Source organism: Dipodomys spectabilis, unplaced genomic scaffold (assembly GCF_019054845.1).
Source record: "Dipodomys spectabilis isolate Male_0828 unplaced genomic scaffold, ASM1905484v1 ptg000175l, whole genome shotgun sequence".
Lineage (NCBI taxonomy): Eukaryota > Metazoa > Chordata > Mammalia > Rodentia > Heteromyidae > Dipodomys > Dipodomys spectabilis.
In genome coordinates this window covers 14,875,747-14,894,656 of record NW_024870852.1, presented here as the reverse complement: position 1 = coordinate 14,894,656, position 18,910 = coordinate 14,875,747, and the positions used below count along the sequence as shown (strand labels likewise).

General features: G+C 43.8%; 1 protein-coding gene across 2 annotated transcripts in view; it reads right to left on the bottom strand.

The window, feature by feature from the left end:
- The window catches only part of Ralgapb (Ral GTPase activating protein non-catalytic subunit beta), a 94,211-nt gene extending 77,554 nt beyond the window's left edge, over positions 1–16,657 (bottom strand). For both annotated transcript variants that reach the window (XM_042694358.1, XM_042694359.1), the window contains exons 1-2: positions 16,416–16,657; positions 2,071–2,286 (exon numbers count right to left, since the gene is read on the bottom strand). In XM_042694358.1, the coding sequence (XP_042550292.1) occupies positions 2,071–2,256 (186 nt within the window). In that variant the 5' untranslated portion in view covers positions 2,257–2,286; positions 16,416–16,657. The remainder of the gene's footprint in view (positions 1–2,070; positions 2,287–16,415) is intronic.
- Between the last annotated feature and the right edge of the window lie 2,253 nt (positions 16,658–18,910).

Genomic DNA, 18,910 nt, shown 5'->3' with positions numbered 1-18,910 from the left:
ACTGCAGAGGGCACCAGATTCTAGGACTGCCCTCTCATCTCCTCTTGAGGATGGAAAGAATAAACAAGTGCTATGCTAGAGCACTCTTACATGGCCACATGCCATTCTATCTAGGGCTTCTGGTGGCAAAAGGATCAGAGCAACATTCAGAGGAGTGCTGGTCTTTAGGGATAAACCAGGATCCTCTGATGAAAGAAAACTGCTCCTCAGACTGAGGGACTTCACTCTTAACCAACTCATGGCCAATGGAGGATAATCACACTGCCTTTAGAGCTGCAAATTGTATTCTGATATGTCAATTCAATTTCTATACTAAATCAAAGTGGAAAAGGAGGGTGGAAGAAAAAGCATCTGAGAAATAGGTATAGGTTTTGTATACCTGAAGCCTGCAGCTTCATGAGTCTTCCTTAAGCGGAGGGGACAAAGTTCTAGTCCTGTATCTTAACCCAATCTCAAAATAGTAACCCTCTATAGAATCATTTCATTCTCAGAGGTCCTTGAGGATTTCCTGCTGAAGTAAAATTGTGCCCAGATCCTGCATGGAAAACAGAAGACTGACTAGAGCCAAGGTTCTCCAAAAGCCCTTCTCTTTAGTTAGGAAAAGCAAGCATTAACTCTTAATTCTAACTATTTGGGGTCATAAACAGAAGTGTTTGCTTGGGGCTGGGAAGGTGGCTCAGTGGTAGAGCACTTGCCTTGCATGCCTGAGGCCCTGGGTTCGATTCCTCAGCACCACATAAGCAAAAAAGAAAAAAGCCAGAAGTGGCACTGTGGCTCAAGTGGTAGAGCGCTAATCTCGAGCTGAAGAGCTGAGAGACAGCGCCCAGTCCCAGAGTTCAGGCCCCACGACAAGTGTTTGCTTGCTTTCTAGCCCTCTTAAAACCTGGAAGCCGGGCTGGGAAGGTGGCTCAGTGGTAGAGTGTGCTTGCCTTGTGTGCATGAGGCCCTGGGTTTGATTCCTCAGCACACCACATAAGCAGAAAAAGTCAGAAGTGGTGCTATGGTAGAGCACTAGCCTTGAGCTGAAGATCTGAGGGACAATGCCCAGACCCAGAGTTCAAGCCCCACGACAGACAAAAAAAAAAAAAAAAAAAACCTGGAAGCCAGGCAAGAATAGGGACATGGGAAAGCTCAAGCTCAGAACATATGTATAGCCTGAAAACTTGACGTAAGATGGGCTTTCCAGAGAGGAAGAGGGGAAGAGAGAGAAAAAGAGAGCCAAAGATAGAAAGAGACAGCTATCTAGGTACTACACACTTGTAGAAAAACAGAATAATCTTTAGAAATTAACCAGTTTCAGTAATAGCGGAACCTTTTCAAAATGTTAATAAAGGTTTTGTTGCATGATAAAAAAAAAAACAGAATAATGAAACTCATTAAAAATTGCTAAAAGTAAGGAGTAGGAATAGAACAAGTTATAGGACTGATTTTGAATGAAGTACACTGTATAAATGTACAGAAATACCACAATAAAACCCCTTTTAACAATTAATATGTACAAAAAAATGAGTTATATAGTCTTAAGAATGAGGTCTTCCAATCAGGCATTAGTGGCTCATGCCTATAATCCTAGCTACTCAAGAGGCTAACATCTGAGGGTCGTGATTCAAAACTGGCGTGGGCAGAAAAGTCCATGAGACTCACCAGAAAACCAACAGTGGAGCAGTGGCTCAAGATGGTAGAGCATTAGTCTTGAGAGAAAAAGATCAGGGACAGTGCCCAGGCTCTGAGTTCAAGCCCCATGACCAACCAAAACCAAGAATGAGGCCTTCTAAACACACCTCAAAACCATTATGAGACTGACCCAAGAGCTTAGCGGAAAAACTAAAGTGTCTGTCCTGTGCACTTAGCTCAAGAGGAGATGGCAGAGTTACTGAGAAGTCTGAAACATCCAAAAAGGCATAACCCATTCCTTACAATCCCTACAAACACAAAGCCCCAGCCTTCAATTGAGATCAAAAGTGTGAAGTCATGCTACAATAGGCACAAATCCATTAGAAAGTCAACATGAAACAATTTCTTCAATAACCAATTTAAATTTCCACATAATAGAATGAAATGAACACTTACTTCTTTGTCAGTTTTTAACAAACTCTCACTACCAGCCACTGATGGGCTACCTAATGCCTGTCCAAGAGGACGGACCACTGCATTCGCCACCTCTCGCCCAACGCTCTCTGGATAGCTGTGCAGCACACTGGTATGGCCCTGATCATTCTGAATCACCAAATGCAGTGATCTCCACTCTGAGTACATTGTGCCGCTAAAGGACTATCCAAATGGCACCTGAAAAGACACAAGAGAAATTCATGTCAAATTAAGCTACTTTAATAAAAATAACAGATTTACACACACACACACACACACACACACACCATGGCATGATAAAAAACAAAAATAAAGCCAGGCACCAGTGGCTCATGCCTGTAATCCTAGCTACTCAGAAGGCTGAGATCTGAGGATTGTGGTTCAAAGCCAGTCCAGGGAAAAAAGCCTGTGAGACTCTTACCTCCAATAAACTACTCAGAAAAAGCCAGAAGTAGTGCTGTGGCTCAAGTGGTAGAGCACTAGCCTTGGGAAAAAGAAGCTCAAGGACAGTATCCAGGCCCTGAGTTCAAGCCCCAGGACCAGCAAAATAAAGAAATAAATAAAAATAGCTGGATGCCAGTGGCTCACACCTGTAATCCTAGCTACTCAGGAGGCTGAGATCTGAGGATCTCAGTTCAAAGCCAGCCTGGGCAGGAAACTCCATGAGACTCTTATCTCCAATAAACCACTAGAAAACCAGAAGTGGTGCTGTGGCTCAAGCGGTAGAGTGCTCGCCTTGAGCTGAAGAGCTTAGATACAGAGCCCAAGCCCAGAGTTCAAGCCCCACGATCAACAAAAAATAAAAATAAAATAAATTTTAAAAAATTAAAAATAATCCAAAAGGCTGTAAACATTGTTGCTGGAAAACAGAATATATGTGTGTATGCATATGTGTGTGTGTACATATATACATATGAACTTTTGAGTAATGTTCTAAAATAACCTGGAGATTAAGTACAAAGGCAAATCCTGAAAGGCAGCTATTTGAGCACCTTCCCAAAAGGACCCAGGAAAAACTAGGAAAGAGGGCACTGTGCAGGGAAGTAAGGGATCAGGGCTTGATCCCTCAAAGCATGAGGAACCCTCACCTTCCATGGTTCCTGGACAGAAAACAAATAGGGGTATGACATGCCCTAGGGAAGACATCAATTCTTCAGTCACAAATTCTTCAGTCAACAGTTCCCAAGTACAGCAGCCCACTATCTGCAGTTTCCCTCCCATACTTCAGCTACCCATAGTCAACTGTTATAAACACTTACAAACAATTCCAGTTATAAACAACTCCTCAGTTTTAGATTATGTGTCATTCTAAAGTAGCATAATGAAACCTTGGTCCACCATAGGCTGTCCGGCCTATGCTGTGAATTATCCCTTTGGTTCACTAGTGCTATACATACTACCCATCCACTGACCAATTAGAGGGCATCTCAGTTACTGTCAGTCAAGGAGTTGTAGAGTTAGTGTTCAAGTTACCCTAGTTTTACTTAATAATGGTCCCAAAGGACATGAGTAGCAGTACTAGCAGTTCAAATACGCCAAAGAGAAGTCATAAAATGCTTCCTTTGAGGAAAGTTTTCAGCTTTATAAGGAAATGAAAAAAATCCTGAGGTTATTAAGTGCTATGGTAAGAACAAATCTATCTGTGAAATAATGAAGAAAAAGGAATTCATGCTAGTTGTTGTCATACCTCAAAATACAAAAGGTACATCCATGGTGACTACTGAGAAGTGATTAGTTACACTGGAAAAGGTATGGTGTCCCAGGACTGCAATCCCAGTGCCCAGAAGACTACGGCAAGAAGGTACTACATTCAAGACTAACCTAGGCTACATTGTGAGACTCTCTGAGAGAAAACAAATGCCACCAAGAACAGCAAAGACAGACAAGGCATTAAACTGGTGGGTAGAAAATACGAACAGAAAGTGTGTTCTGACCGACAGCATGTTCTAGCATGCAAGATTTGGTACCAACTAAGGATCGTGGCATCTACTGGCAGGGTTTAGAGTATGTGTCCGTGAATGAGGAGCAAGTACTCAAGTACTGAACTTACTATGCACTAGAAACATATCCTGCCATCTCCCACTAACATCCTCAAGTCAGACTTTAAAATTTTGGAGACAACTTCATTCTTTTGAATCAGTGGAGTTTAAATTTCCAATAATGGATTACCTGGATTCAGTGTTCTTCAGAGAACAAAACACTTCTTACACACTTGCTACATGCTATTCACGATGAAAAAGGGTACAAAGAGAAATTTGCTTCTTATAGGAATCTTTAGAGCTTACAAGACCTGGATTTTGAACCCACAAGTATTAGGTTCCAAGGCTCATATTTACTATGGCACATACTGCCTCTGTCTACCTATATATTTTCCACTGTAGGTACCAGTTCTGCCATGCTGTAGACCTTCCACAAAATAACAGATCTAAGTTTACCATACAAATGAGGACGTCAGCTGTCTAAAACATTCATACCACAATGTAAATGCAAGATGAATACTCCAATCACAAGTATCATTCTCATGAAGAGAATAAACAATAAGGAGCCCTTTCCACTTCTGTAGCCCTGTTCTGAAACCTGTTTGTCCAGCTCGCAGTTTAGGCAAATTGTGCATAGTACAATTAATCTTTAAAGAGTTCTAGGGCTCAAATGTAAAGTACCTCAAAGCTCAAATGCAAAGTGTGGCTCACGCGGTAAAATACCTGCTTAGTAAAAGCCTTGTAGCACAAGGTCTCTATTTCAAAACCCAGTACTGCCAAAGAGAAAAAAAAGTTCTATATTGAAAGCTAGTTTTTCTTAAAAAAAAAAGACTAGCATTGTTTAATTTTATCCTGGAAAACCTTATTACGGCTCACCAAACATTAGTGTTTTGTTGTTTTTGTTGGTCATGGGGCTTGAACTCTGGACCTGGGCACTTCCCTCAGCTCAAGGTTCAAGGCTAGAGCTCCACCACTTGAGTCACAGTGCCACTTCTGGTTTTCTGAGTGGCTAATTGGAGATAAGAATTTCAAGGACTTTTCCTGCCTGGGCTGGCCGGATTTGATCCTTAGATCTCAGCTTCCTGAGTAGCTAGGATTACAGATGTGAGCCACCAGTGCCCAGCCAAACATTAGTATTTTTTTGTTTTGTTTTGTTTTGTTTTTTGTCGGTCATGGGGCTTGAACTCTGGGCCTGGGCGCTGTCCCTCAGTTCTTCAGCTCAAGGCGAGCGCTCTACCACTTGAGCTACAGCGCCACTTCCGGTTTTTTAGTGGTTTATTGGAGATAGGAGTCTCACGGTCTTTCCTGCCCGGGCTGGCTTTGAACCGCAATTCTCAGATCTCAGCCTCCTGAGTAGCTAGGATTACAGGCATGAGCCACCGGCGCCCGGCAACATTAGTGTTTTTAAAAAAGCATATTGCTTTTGAGAATCCTAGGCATATAGACCAAAAATCAAATGTCTTAGCATGAGTCAAGTCATGCACAGTTTAATCCAAGTTTTTTACTTTTTCTTTTTTATATACAGGAATCCATGACTTCTCCCTTTCCATTTCTCTTCTCCCATCTTGTCCCAACTACTCATTTTCTTTTAGAGTTTGAGACCCAGTGAGGATCTGATTTCCTCCTCTTCTAGATCTTGCCCTGAAAATGGAAAGACAGGAGACAATGACTGCCATCTAACAAGGTATCTACAATTCAGTGGAGAGTAGATGTGTATGACAACTGAATTGCCTCAGTTTCTTTATGTTCTATAAGGAATTCCCCAAACAATATTCTGGTACTTCTAGAGAGCAAAAAAGAGAGAAAACTCTGATAGTCATCACCATAGAAGACAATTCGTCCCATATCACATGTTTTCTCTTTCCTTTTTTGACACAATATATATATACATACTAGTGTCATAGTTAACACTGTAGACCTTGGAATCCAACAGCTGTGAGTTCTACCCATGTGTATAGGCAGTATACAGAATACTCTCTCTCCCTCTCTCTCTAGTCTCTTATATAAATGCACAAGAATATTACACTACAGAGATTTTTTTGTAGTATACTTTTTCACTCTTTTCTGTTCAGTGTAATTTCCTTTCTAGATAACTTACTTCCTTAGATTGTTAACAACTTAAAATTTCCTCCCCCATTTTACTCTATCCTAACTCTAGTATATCTTTATATCATGCATAGCTCAAGACTGCACACTTTCCTTTTTTTTTTTGGTCCAGTCGTGGGGTCTGAACTCTGGGCCTTGGACGCTGTCCCTCAGCTCTTCAGCTCAAGGCTAGCGCTCTACCACTTGAGCTACAGCACCACTTCCGGTTTTTTCTTTTTTGCTTATGTGGTGCTGAGGAATTGAACCCAGGGCCTCATGCATGCAAGGCAAGCACTCTACCACTGAGCCACCTTCCCAGCCCGACTGCACACTTTTCTTTTTTTTTGTCGGTCGTGGGGCTTGAACTCGGCCTGGGCACTGTCCCTCAAGCTCTTCAGCTCAAGGCAAGCACTCTACCACTTGAGCTACAGCGCCACTTCCGGTTTTCTGGTGGTTTATTGGAGATAGGAGTCTCACGGTCTCTCCTGCCCGGGCTGGCTTTGAACTGCCATCCTCAGATCTTAGCCTCCTGAGTAGCTAGGATTACAGGCGTGAGCCACCAGCGCCCGGCGACTGCACACTTTTCTATATCTTGTTTTTTTCCATTCCAATATTCATCATGAATATTCTTCCAACTAAAGCTAGATTCTTTTTGATGATTCTGTAATATTCCGAGGCATGGACATGGCATAATTAATTCAACCAGTCTTTAATGATGAATTCAACCAGTCTTTAATGATGAATGTGCACTTACTTTATTTCCTACCTTTTTTTCTTTTTTGACATCAAGAAATGATGATGCAGGGGCTGGGAATGTGGTCTAGTGATAGAGTGCTTGCCTAGCATGCATGAAGCCCTGGGTTTGATTCCTCAGTACCACATAAACAGAAAAAGCTGGAAGGAGCAGTGTGGCTTAAGTGCACAGAGAGGCTCATGGACAGAGGAAAGAAGGAAGGCAGGAAGGCAGGAAGGCAGGAAGGCAGGAAGGCAGGAAGGAAGGAAGGAAGGAAGGAAGGAAGGAAGGAAGGAAGGAAGGAAGGAAGAAAGGAAGAAAGGAAGGAAGGAAGGATGTCGCCGGGCGCTGGTGGTGCACGCCTGTAATCCTAGCTACTCAGGAGGCTGAGATCTGAGGATCGCGGCTCAAAGCCAGCCCGGGCAGGAGAGACCGTGAGACTCCTATCTCCAATAAACCACCAGAAAACCGGAAGTGGCGCTGTAGCTCAAGTGGTAGAGCGCTCGCCTTGAGCTGAAGAGCTGAGGGACAGCGCCCAGGCCCAGAGTTCAAGCCCCACGACCGACAAAAAAAAAAAAAAAGAAATGATGATGCAAATAAACATATTTCTTACATTCTGAAATAGTCACCTTTTTCCTCTCATAGTGAAATTTATGAAAATAATGGCCTTTTTTTTTCTCAAAGTGAAACTATGGGGCTGTGAGTACAGGTTAACAGTAGACTTCTTGCCTAGGTTTGATCTTCAACACTGGAAAATAAAACAATGCTGACTGAAAAGAGAAACTGTATGTCAAAGGGCAGGAGAATTACAAAAAATAAGATGTGTGTGTGTGTACGTATGTGCTGGTCTTGAGGCTTGAACTCAGGGCTTTGACACTGTCACCCTGAGCTTTCACATTGAAGGCCAGCACTCTACCACTTTGTGCCACCATGCCATTTCCAGCTTTTTGGTAATAAATTGAAGCTAGAGTCTCACAGACTTTCCTGCTCCAGCTGACTTTGAATTGTGATCCTTAAATCTCAGCCTCATGAGTAGCTAGGATTATAGGCATCCAGCTATTTAGTTTTTAAAAGATGTATGGGGCTGGGAAGGTGGCTCAATGGTAGAGTGCTTGCCTTGCATGCATGAGGCCTTCACTGGGTTCAGTAAAACAGCACCACAAAAGCATAAAAAACCTGAAGTGGCACTGTGGTTCAAGTGGTAGAGCACTAGTCTTGAGCTGAGGAGCTTGAGGGATACCAGCTAGGCCCAGAGTTCAGGCCCCATGATTGACAAAAAAATAAATAAATAAAAATTTTAAAAAGTAATAAAATTAAAAGGATTTAATAATCTTTAAATAGTTGTACACAGGGGTATCAATTCTGGTCCATCATTCTTTCACCAACCAAATTATTTACTTTTATTTCATACTTTCTAATTTTCAGTCTAGCTTAAAAGATCTCTTCTAATACTTTTTAAACACTGGGTCATGAAATAAAAATAATGTGTAAATGTTTTTCTTATTTATTTCTGTAGTTTGGCAGTACCGGGTTTGAACGCAAGACCTCCCATTTGCTAACCAACCATTCTGCCACTGAAGCCCTGCCTTCATGCCTGTTTTGCTTTTAGTTCTTTTCAGAGAGGGTTTTTGTGTTTTTGTCCAGACCATAATCATCCTACCCCTAGCATCTTTTGTAGCTAAGATCAAAGAAGTGTACTGCCACACCTGGCTTGTTGGTTGAGATGGGCCTTAATAAAAAATAAATAAATAAATAAAATTTGAAAGCCAAGCACCAGTGGCTCACACCTGTAATCCCCAGCTACTCAGGAGGCTGAGATCTGAAAATCGTGGTTCAAAGCCATCCCGGGCAGAAAGTCCCTGAGACTCTTATCTCCAATTAACTACTAGAAAACGAAAATAGAACCATACCTCTACATCCTTGAGGAAAAGAGCTCGGACAGCACCCAGGCCCTAAGTTCAAGCCCTATAACCAACCAAAAAAAAAGTTTTATTTCCATCTAGAATTTACTTTTACAAGTGGTGTACAGAGTTTATTTATTTTTAGATGTATGGTTGGGTGTACCAGTATCATGTTAGTAATTGCCAGGGGCAGCTGGGCATCCTGGGTTCACATCTGTAATTCTAGCTACTCAAGAAGTTGAGATCTGAGTATTGCGGCTCAAAGCCAGCCTGGGTAGGGTGTCCATGAGACTCTTACCTCCAATTTATCACAGAAAAAGCTAGAAGTGGAGCTGTGGCTCAAGTAGTAGAGCACTAGCCCTGCAAAAGGAGCTTAGGGATAGCAGCCAGGCCTAGAGTTCAAGCCCAGGACCAGGGAAAAAACAAAAAACGAGCAACAGAATGTGGAGATCTCTCTACCCTCTCCTCACTCTCCTCATCAGCACCTTGCTCTGTGTGTGTGTGTGTGTGTGTGTGTGTGTGTGTGTGTGTGTGTGTGTGTGTGTGTGTGTGTGTGTGTGTGTGTGTGTGTGTGTGTGTACATGTGCATGGCTCATAGCTGGCACATTACTTCTTGAGCCACACAACCACTTCCAATACCTTGCACATTTAAACTGGACCTTCTGATCTCCTTCTCTCTTTCTTTTTTTTTTTTTGGTCGGTCATGGGGCTTGAACTCTGGGCCTGGGCCCTGTCCCTCAGCTCTTCAGCTCAAGGCGAGTGCTCTACCACTTGAGCTACAGCGCCACTTCCGGTTTTCTGGTGGTTTATTGGAGATAGGAGTCTCACGGTCTCTCCTGCCCGGGCTGGCTTTGAACCGCGATCCTCAGATCTCAGCCTCCTGAGTAGCTAGGATTACAGGCGTGAGCCACCAGCGCCCGGCTCTTTTTTTTTTTTTTTTTTTTGTCAGTCGTGGGGCTTGAACTCTGGGCTTGGGGATTGTCCCTGCACTCTTCAGCTCAAGGCGAGTGCTGTACTGCTTGAGCCACAGTGCCACTTCTGGTTTTCTAGTGGTTTATTGGAGATAAGAGTCTCATGGACTTTCCTGCCCAGGGTGGCTTTGATCCTAGATCCTCAGATCTCAGCCTCCTGGGTAGCTAGGATTACAGGTGTGGGCCACCAGTGCCCAGCACCTTGTCTTTCAATGCCTGTGGCTTGAGACAAAAAGCTTCTATTGCCCAAGTTTGCTTGTCTGGTGTTGAACAGGGAGTCAGCTCCCCTATGCAAACTGGAAAGCCCTGGTTCATAATCATGTTGCTTTTGTAAAGGAGGCAGAGACTGTGTCAGTCACAAGCCCTTAAAATAAACAAACAAAAACAGTGAATGCATAGGGAAAAAAAAAAGAAAATTAGAGGCAAAGAATGAAAGTTTTACTTTGTCATAGGAATGCTACAACAAAAATTTATTCCTAAGCTGGACGCCAGTGGCGCTCACACCTATAATCCCAGCTACTCAGGAGGCTGAGATCTGAGGATCACAATTCAAAGCCAGCCCAGGCAGAAAAGTCCATGAGACTCTTACCTCCACAGAAAACTGGAAGTGGCATTGTGGCTCAAGTGGTAGAGTGATAGCCTTGAGTTGAAAAGCTCAGGGACAGTGCCCAAGCTCAGAGTTCAAGCCTCATAACCAACAACAACAACAACAAAATTAATTCCCTTTAAAGTAACTTAATGGAAATATCCAAGATAGGCTAAAGGGACTGCAGAAAGCAAACCCCAATGTTGTAATGAGAAGGACAGAGATGGTGACTGCAGTGAGCTATGAAGACATAATTGAAGTGAGGTGATTAAACCCCTGCTCATAAATTGTCTGTGCCCACAAACTGAGCTACTAGCACATGTCTCTGCCTTCAATTCTACAGAAGTAAGTGAGTGGCAAAGGAGTGTCCCTGCAGATACTTAATTTCCTTTCCAATGCCACAGGTACCCAGTTCCTGGGTATTGTCTCTGAGTTCTCATCAAGTAACTATGTGCTGGGTAAAGGCTTACAGCTTGTGAGCACCCTAGAGTAGCATGCAAGTTTAGTCTAAATAATATATCACCAAACTAGCCAACATAGTGGCAATGGTAGACACACCAAGACCACAGACTGACATTAATTGATTTAAAGAGTACTTATTGCATGCCTTCTATGAACCAAGCAGACAATATGATGGTAAATAAATATCCTGTTCCAAAGGAGCTTCAAGTTACAGAGAGCAATTTTTTTAAGGCTTGTGAAATAAATCAAGATAAAAGTTATGTCACTAAACAAAAACTAGCCACCTTCTGGCTATATGTCAGATCTATCCTAGGATTTAGATGTGCAGATATTTACAGGACATAGTGGCTGCCCAAGAGAAGGGTTCAAGAAAGGAAGAGAGAAGAATCATTAAGATATCATACAAAAGAATTTAATATGACAATTGACGTTATGAGCTATGAAGCAGCATAAGAGAAAAATTATTAGTGTACTTTTGAGCCAGGCACTGATGGCTCATGTCTATAATCATAGCTACTAGAGAGGGGCTGAGATCTGAAGTTTGCAGTTTGAAGCCAGCCCAGGCAGGAAAGTCCACAACATTCTTATCTCCAATAAACTACTCAGAAAAAGCTGGAAGTGTAGAACATTAGCCTTGAGCAAAAGAAGCTCAAGGACAGCACCCAGGCTCTTCAAGTCCCAGGACCTACAAAATAATAATGATGATGATAATGATGAGGATAATGATGAAAATTATGATGAGCCTTTGTATAATTGGCCATTTCAAAGAACTTCCACGTACTTTTATTCTAATAACTAGCCTAGAAGGTAAATAAGACAGACATCACTACCTAATCATTTAAGGATACAAAGTAAGGCTATGACTTGTCCAGGGTTACATCAAGTAATAGAAGAGCTAGAATAAGAAACTCTACTTCTTGCCTTGAAGTCCAGTGTTTCTTCTTTTGCCTTCTATGACCTTGAACAAATCATTTGGAATTTCTTTTTCTAGTTTCCTCATCGGTAAAGCAAGGAGAACACCTACAGTGCCTATCTAAAGTGACTTGAGAGAAGGTCAAATAAAGCAACCTAGTCAACATATTTCAAAACATACAAATGAGCCAAGCGGCAGTGGCTGTGATCCTAGCTACTCAGGAGGCTGAGATCTGAGGATGGAGGTTCAAAGCCAGCATGGGCAGGAAAGGCCATTAAAGGCCATTAGATTCTTATCTCCAATAAACCATTCACAAAGCCAGAAATGGTGCTGTGGCTTAAGTGGTACAGTACTAGCCTGAGCTAAAGAACTGAGGGACAACGCCCAGGCCCAGAATGCAAGCCCCATGACCAACAACAACAACAAAAAACAGACTATAAAGCATCTTTTGGGAAAAATAGGCTACAGAGTGCCCATACACTAAGAAAATAAATGAACTGTGCTAGATATTAAGGCACAGGTACACTCAGGTTCATCCTTATAAATTCATGACTAATAAAGGCAAAAAGACTACAGTTTACTACCTCCACAAAGTAGATATCAATCAAGGTGGCATTTTTAAAAAGGAATGTATTCACCTCTGTACCAGATTCAGACTATGGATGCTATCAAACACCTGAATTACAGAAGAAAAGACAAAAACAGGTTCTACTTTCATTTCTCCCAAAAGATGGAAACAGATGGCTTTGCTAGGCTATCCAAAGAGAATCTGAATACCTTGCCTAAAAATTTTAATGCCCCACCAATCATCCTTATGCCTCAGACTTGCTCTGATCAATCCACATAAGTAACTATATAGATTTAAGTTAAATTGACTATTCAGTTTCTTAGTTGTACTAGTCACATGTCAAATACTCAATAGTCCCACGTAGCTAATGACTACAGGACTCAATAGTTCCACAATTACAAGAAATCTGTTTCACTGAAGTGCTTTAGATATTAAGCTTTCATTTTTATTATAATCCTGATTACAGATTGCTGGGTTTTTCGTTTTTTTCTTTTAAGGGAAGGGGGGACATACTGGGGCTTGAACTCAGGATCCTCCTTCCATCCTCAGCCAGGCATTCATGCCTATAATCCTATACTCAGAAGGCTGAAATCTGAAGATTGCAGTTTGAAGCCAGCCCAAGCAGAAAAGTCTACGAGACTTTTATCTCCAATTAACCAATGTAAAGAGCTGGAAGTAGAGGTATGGCTCAAATGGTTGAGTGCCAGCTTTGAGCGAAAAAGCTAAGCAATATACAAGACCTTCAGTTCAAGCCCCATTATTATTATAAAATAATAATAAAATTAGAATTAAACTCCATAGATCTAACTCTAAAACCTTAACTGCTCGCACCAAAGGAAATCACATATTCTATCCAAAATGCCTTTGCACATACCAGGAAACACAACTGCTAACACTGATGGGCACCTCAAAAGGAGCAGCATTCATTCCCAAGTCACAAGCAATTCTGATTCAAGTCACTTTTAGTTGTGAAGCACAGGAAATTTTTACCTTTACTTTGCAAGTCAAGTAGAGACTCAAAGATTGAGTTTCTTCTATTTGTTCAGGACAGAACTGGATACTCTGCTCATATCTGATCACAAACAAGAGCATCTAAATTTAACATGAATTGTCCCATCAGCTTCTTTCTTAGCCTCAGCCTAAAAACAGTATATAACTGAACCAAGAAAATCTTCCAGTAACAATCCTCTTTTTTTTTTTTTTTTTTCTGTCATGGGGCTTGAACTATGGGCTTTGGGTGCTGTCCTTGTGCTCTTCAGCTCAAGGCGAGCACTCTACCGCTTAAGCTACAGCGCCACTTCCGGTTTTCTAGTGGTTTATTGGAGATAAGAGTCTCACAAACTTTCCCACCTGGTCTGGCTTTGAACAGATCTCAGCCTCCTGAGTAGCTAGGATTACAGGCATGAGCCATCGGTGTCCTGCTTAGTAACAATCCTTATGTTGTAACAAATATATGAAATGTCGATTTTATTCAGCGTCCATACTTCATATTTTAACTGATATAAAAAACCTTTATTAGGGCTGAGAATGTGGCTTAGTGATAGAATGCTTGCCTAGCATACATGAAGCCCTGGGTTCAATTCCTCAGTTCCACATAAACAGAAAAAGCTGGAAGTGACACTGGCTCAAGTGCTAAGAGTGCTAGTCTTGAGCACAGAGAGACTCAGGGAGAGAGCTCAGGCCCAGAGTTCAAGCCCCAGGTATTATCCAAAATTCTCTTTACAATGACCTTCCTACAACATTTAGCTACATACTTTCATAAATCTTACATGGTGTTAAGACCCAAAAAAAGGCATCTGAATTACTGGCCTGCCTTCCTTTAAAATTTGTAAATATGTGCAGCAATAGCAGTTTAGACACTCTGCAATAAATTTATACTAGGTTTTTCAATTCCTCTGATATCAAGGTTTTACTTTTCATTAAGTACTATGTTATCTCTCCTAGTAAATAGTATAAACTACAACCAAGAGCAATTCCATCTACTTCTACTTACCAACACGAAAGCAGCAGCATTTAGAGGATGCCAAGTAAATATTTCTTTTAGAGGAACAGAAATACATGTACAAGTTTAAGCCTTGCATTATGAATTATCTGACTGTGTTAAAATCAGCCATTAAAAATCAACCACACTATTGGTTGCACATGTACAATCCTACATAATGCCTTGCCACTAGTAAGAATTCAAATGTTTGATCAATTCTTGAATAATATAAAGCAGCCTAATTACTGTATTCCCTAGGGAAAAAAAATAACAAAATTCCATATACCAACAACTACCAAACACCTTCTACAAAAATGGAAATGGTGAAGAATCTTCTTACAGCATGAAAGCTACCTCACAGAAAATGAACTCAAACATTGTATTTAAGCCCTAGGAAGAATTACAGAGATCAAGTAAACAAGGTCCCCGCCCTCAAACTACTCACCGTCTTGGAGAAGAGACAACTACAACACAGAAAAATAACTAGTAAGTTACATTATGGAGATGCTAAAGAAGGATAGGAAAAAAAATGAAAGTAGGCTAGGTCCAGGACAGTTATCTTGAAAGGAATGTTGAAAGGCAGTGGGACACAAGGATACCTATATGTGCCTAAGAGACAGAAGTTTGTCTGGCTAGATGGAGGAATGTCTAGCTGGAAGAACAGCACAAGCAAAATTTGCACAGAGGTTGAGATGCCACAGCCACTAGTAAGATATATTTAGGAAATTTGTAAACCAATAGTTTTGCACAAGATGTTTGCATTTTTAAAGGCCCAGGTGACTCAGAGTTCTTATACTTATAGAGAAAGGTACTTCCCACCTAAGAGCCTAGCAAAAAAATGTTAGTAATCAGGGGGCCTAATGAAAAGCAGATAGAACTGCTTTTTAGGAGGAGTGTGTGCCAGTTTTGGGACTTGAACTTAGGATCTGAGCTCTGTTCCTTAGTTCTTTCCACTCAAGGCTGGAGCTCTGCCACTAGAGCCACCGCTTTATTTCCAGCTTTTTTGCTGGCTAATTTTGCTGGGTTGGCTTTGAATCACCACCATCCTCAGATTCCAGCCTCCTGAGTGGCTAAGATTACAGGCATGAGCCACCAGCATGTGCCCCGGCCGGAACTTGCATTTCTAACAAACATCCTCAGCCTCAGCCTAAACACAGTATATAACTGAACAAAGAAAATCTTCCAGTAACAATCCTTATGTTGTAACAAATATATGAAATCTATTTTATTCAGCCTCCAATACTTCACCATATTTTAACTGATATAAAATTAATATACTTAAGGTGGAGGAAACATTAACTTGAGTTTGAGATACAGAATTACCTATCTCATGGTCCCCAAATTTTGCTGCACTACAGGATCGTCAGGAAAAAAAAAAAAATTAACCCTCTTAATCTGATTTAACTGATTTGAGGTGCTAGGTGGGCACGAGGGTTCTTCTACCATATAGCCAAGTTGGAGAACCACTGACCTAATTGTTCACGAACTTGGGACTCGACTGTCAGCCTGCTTGGATTCAAATGACCAGCGGAGGTGACCTTGGGCACGTTAAGTCACCTAGCCGCTCTGGGTCTCAGTTGCCTCGTCGGGAAAATGGGGGTAACGACCCTACCACGTCCCAATGTGGCTGTGAAGTGAGATGTGCTGAACGTACGGGCTGGCACGACGCCGGGCGGAATTCCAGCGCTCAAGAAGGCTCGAGCTGTTTACACTCGCCGCCAGCTCCTGGCGTCGCGGCCACGGGCTGCATCACCCCCGCTGGGCGGCAGCCACCGGCCCAACCCTGCCGCTGGACCACATTCTTCTCCCTCCTCGGAGTTCGCCGGGCTCCAGACCCGCCCCCTCCCCCAGGCCGCACGCTGGGGCGGCGCTGCCCGGGCCGGGGGCAGCTGCCAGGGTCCCGGAGCCGGTCCACACAGACCGCACAGAAGCCGGCCGCTCCCGGGACCGAGTTTGTCCCCTGACTCCGTGGTTCCCCCCCACCCCTTAAAATCCGGGACTGCGCTTCCGAAGACCGGAGCCCCCACCCCACCCCTCCCACCCAGCACCCCGAAGCGAGAAAGAAGCCTCAGCCGTCCCGCGCCGGCCTGAGGGGAGCGCGCGACAGGGGAGGGTCCGGCCGCGGCGGCCCGACGCCCGCCCGGTTACCTGAGACGACGGGCGGGGCCCGCATCGCTGGGGCGGGCGCCGCCGCCACCGGCCTCGCTCGGCCTTCCGCTTCACGCGACCCACGCCATTAGGCCTGGCGCGCTCACCGCCCCCGGGCCGGCCGTCTTCAGGAGGTCAGGCCGTACACCAGTCGGCGACTCTCTCAGGGCGCCGGGGGACGACGAAGGCTGTAGGGGCCGGCCGGCTGGGCTCCGCTCAGACAACTTCCGACTGCTTGGGTTGGCGGCGTCAAATAACTCCTCAGCCGAGTAGGCCACTGCGCGTGCGCGGTGCGCCTGATCGGCAACTTCTGCGGGGCCGAAGGGATGGCGTTAGATAATTCCCGATACGAGGAGCCGGAAGCTGCGCGTGCGCAGACATCCCAGAAGTCCTCCCGAGGCGTAGTCCCGCCTTCCTTTCCGGCTCCTGAGGAGTGGGAGGTGTGAGGGGGACGGCCCGTGGTTAGTTCGGGTGGCCCCGCCCCGGGAGGCAACTCCACCTGCGCCTTAGCCTTAAGAGGACCATCCAGTTTCTGTGTTAGCAGGTGTGAGGAGCTTCTTTGCAAGGGTCAGGCTGCAACCCAGGCTACAGGAATTCCTCACATCCTCTTCCTCCTTGGAAATGCCTTTTGCCTGACGCCTGATTAATTGGACACAGCATTAATTATGAATGGTATCCTCGCCAGGCCTAGTGGGGTGGACCAAAGAGATGAGTCAGACATCGAATTCTGAGACTGTCATTAGAGAACCGATTCGGATACAGGAGATAAGACATTAGTAGGAAAGAGTTGCAAGTCTTGAGCAGCTGCAGTGCACCGAACATCTTGCAGACAGCACTACTCTCCATAATTTGATTTCAACTTCAACGAAGAAAATAACACCCATTCGAGAGATACTGCTCCACCATCTGGGCAGTGAGAGAAGAAAAAGAGGGAGGAATGGTGGGATTCGCCCAGGGCCTGGCCTAAAACTTGGATATGCAGAGAGGGGGTTGGATCAGGATTTTCTATAGTGCTGATGGCACGGTGGTCTGAAAAGAGCAGAAGAGAGCCAAACATACGACTCCTTACCCTCAAAAGAGACCCTGAAAGAAGGAGTGAAAAAAGCAACTGGGACCCTCCTAGAAGGAAGAGAGTGTTCTCAAGACCACACCCACCCTCCAAGAAAGAAGCTAAGGAGGGAGGAGGAAAAGAAGGAAAGATTGTGCCAGGACACTTTGTGAATCAACAATACAACTCAAACATAGTGCGAGGAAAACCTCAAGAAAGATTACTATCTGTCGTAACCACCTCTCCCTTCTCTTTCTGCATTACAGAGGCTAAAAACCCAAGCCCACTATTTTCAAGCTCCCTTGCAGAAATGACAGGAAGACAAAGTCTTGCCAATAAGGCATAAAACAGAGTCCCAGGAGAGTCTTAGAACAAAATGGAAGTCCTTGGAAAAGTTTGTGTTCTTAACCTTTCCCTCCTTCAGATTTGGATCTTGAAATGCAGCATCTAGAGATGCAGTAATCATCTAGATACTATGAGAAATGTGCTAAGAAATAATAGAAAACAAAAGGAGCCTTCTTCTTTAGGACATATTCAAGCAGGTACACTAACCCTGTACTGTTTTCCTATTTGTTTGATACCAGGGTTTAACTCCAAGGCCTCTTGCTTGCTTAGCTGCAACAATAGACATTCATTCCCCTCAGTTCTGAGGCTAAAGGCCCAAGTTCAAGGTGTTAGCTGATTGATAGTGAGGGTCTTCTTCTCAGCTTGCCTTCCTACTGTGTCCTGTTGAGTCTTCTCTTTCTCTCACTGTCTCTCTTTCTTTCTCTTGTGCTCTCGTTCTCTCTCTCCCTCCCCACCTTCTTCCTCTCCCTCTTCTATCATGAAATTGCACATTGAACTAAGGGCTTCACACTTCTGAAGCAGGCACCCTACCTCTTGGGCCACACTTCCAGACGTTGTTGTTGTTGTTGTTGTTGTCAGTCATGGGGCTTGAACTCTGGGCCTGGGCACTGTCCCTCAGTTCTTCAGCTCAAGTCTGGTACTCTACCACTTGAGCCACAGAGCCACCTCTGGTTTTCTGAGTGGTTTATTGGAGATAAGAGTCCATGGACTTTCCTGCCCCGGCTGGCTTTGAACCATGATCCTCAGATCTCAGCCTCCTCAGTAGCTAGTATTACAGTCGTGAGCAACCAGCGCTCAGCTTTCTTGCTTGTTTTTTTTTCAGGTAGAGTCTTGCACCTTTTTGTGGGGCCAGGTGTGGACCATCATACTCCTACCTACACCTCCCTCATATCTGGGATTACTGGCATGAGTCACCATGATGACCCTCTCTTTTTTCTTACAAGGATACTAAATCCAGCCGGGCGCTGGGGGTTCACGCCTGTAATCCTAGCTACTCAGGAGGCTGAGATCTGAGGATCGCAGTTCAAAGCCAGCCCGGGCAGGAAAGACCGTGAGACTCCTATCTCCAATAAGCCACCAGAAAACCGGAAGTGGCGCTGTA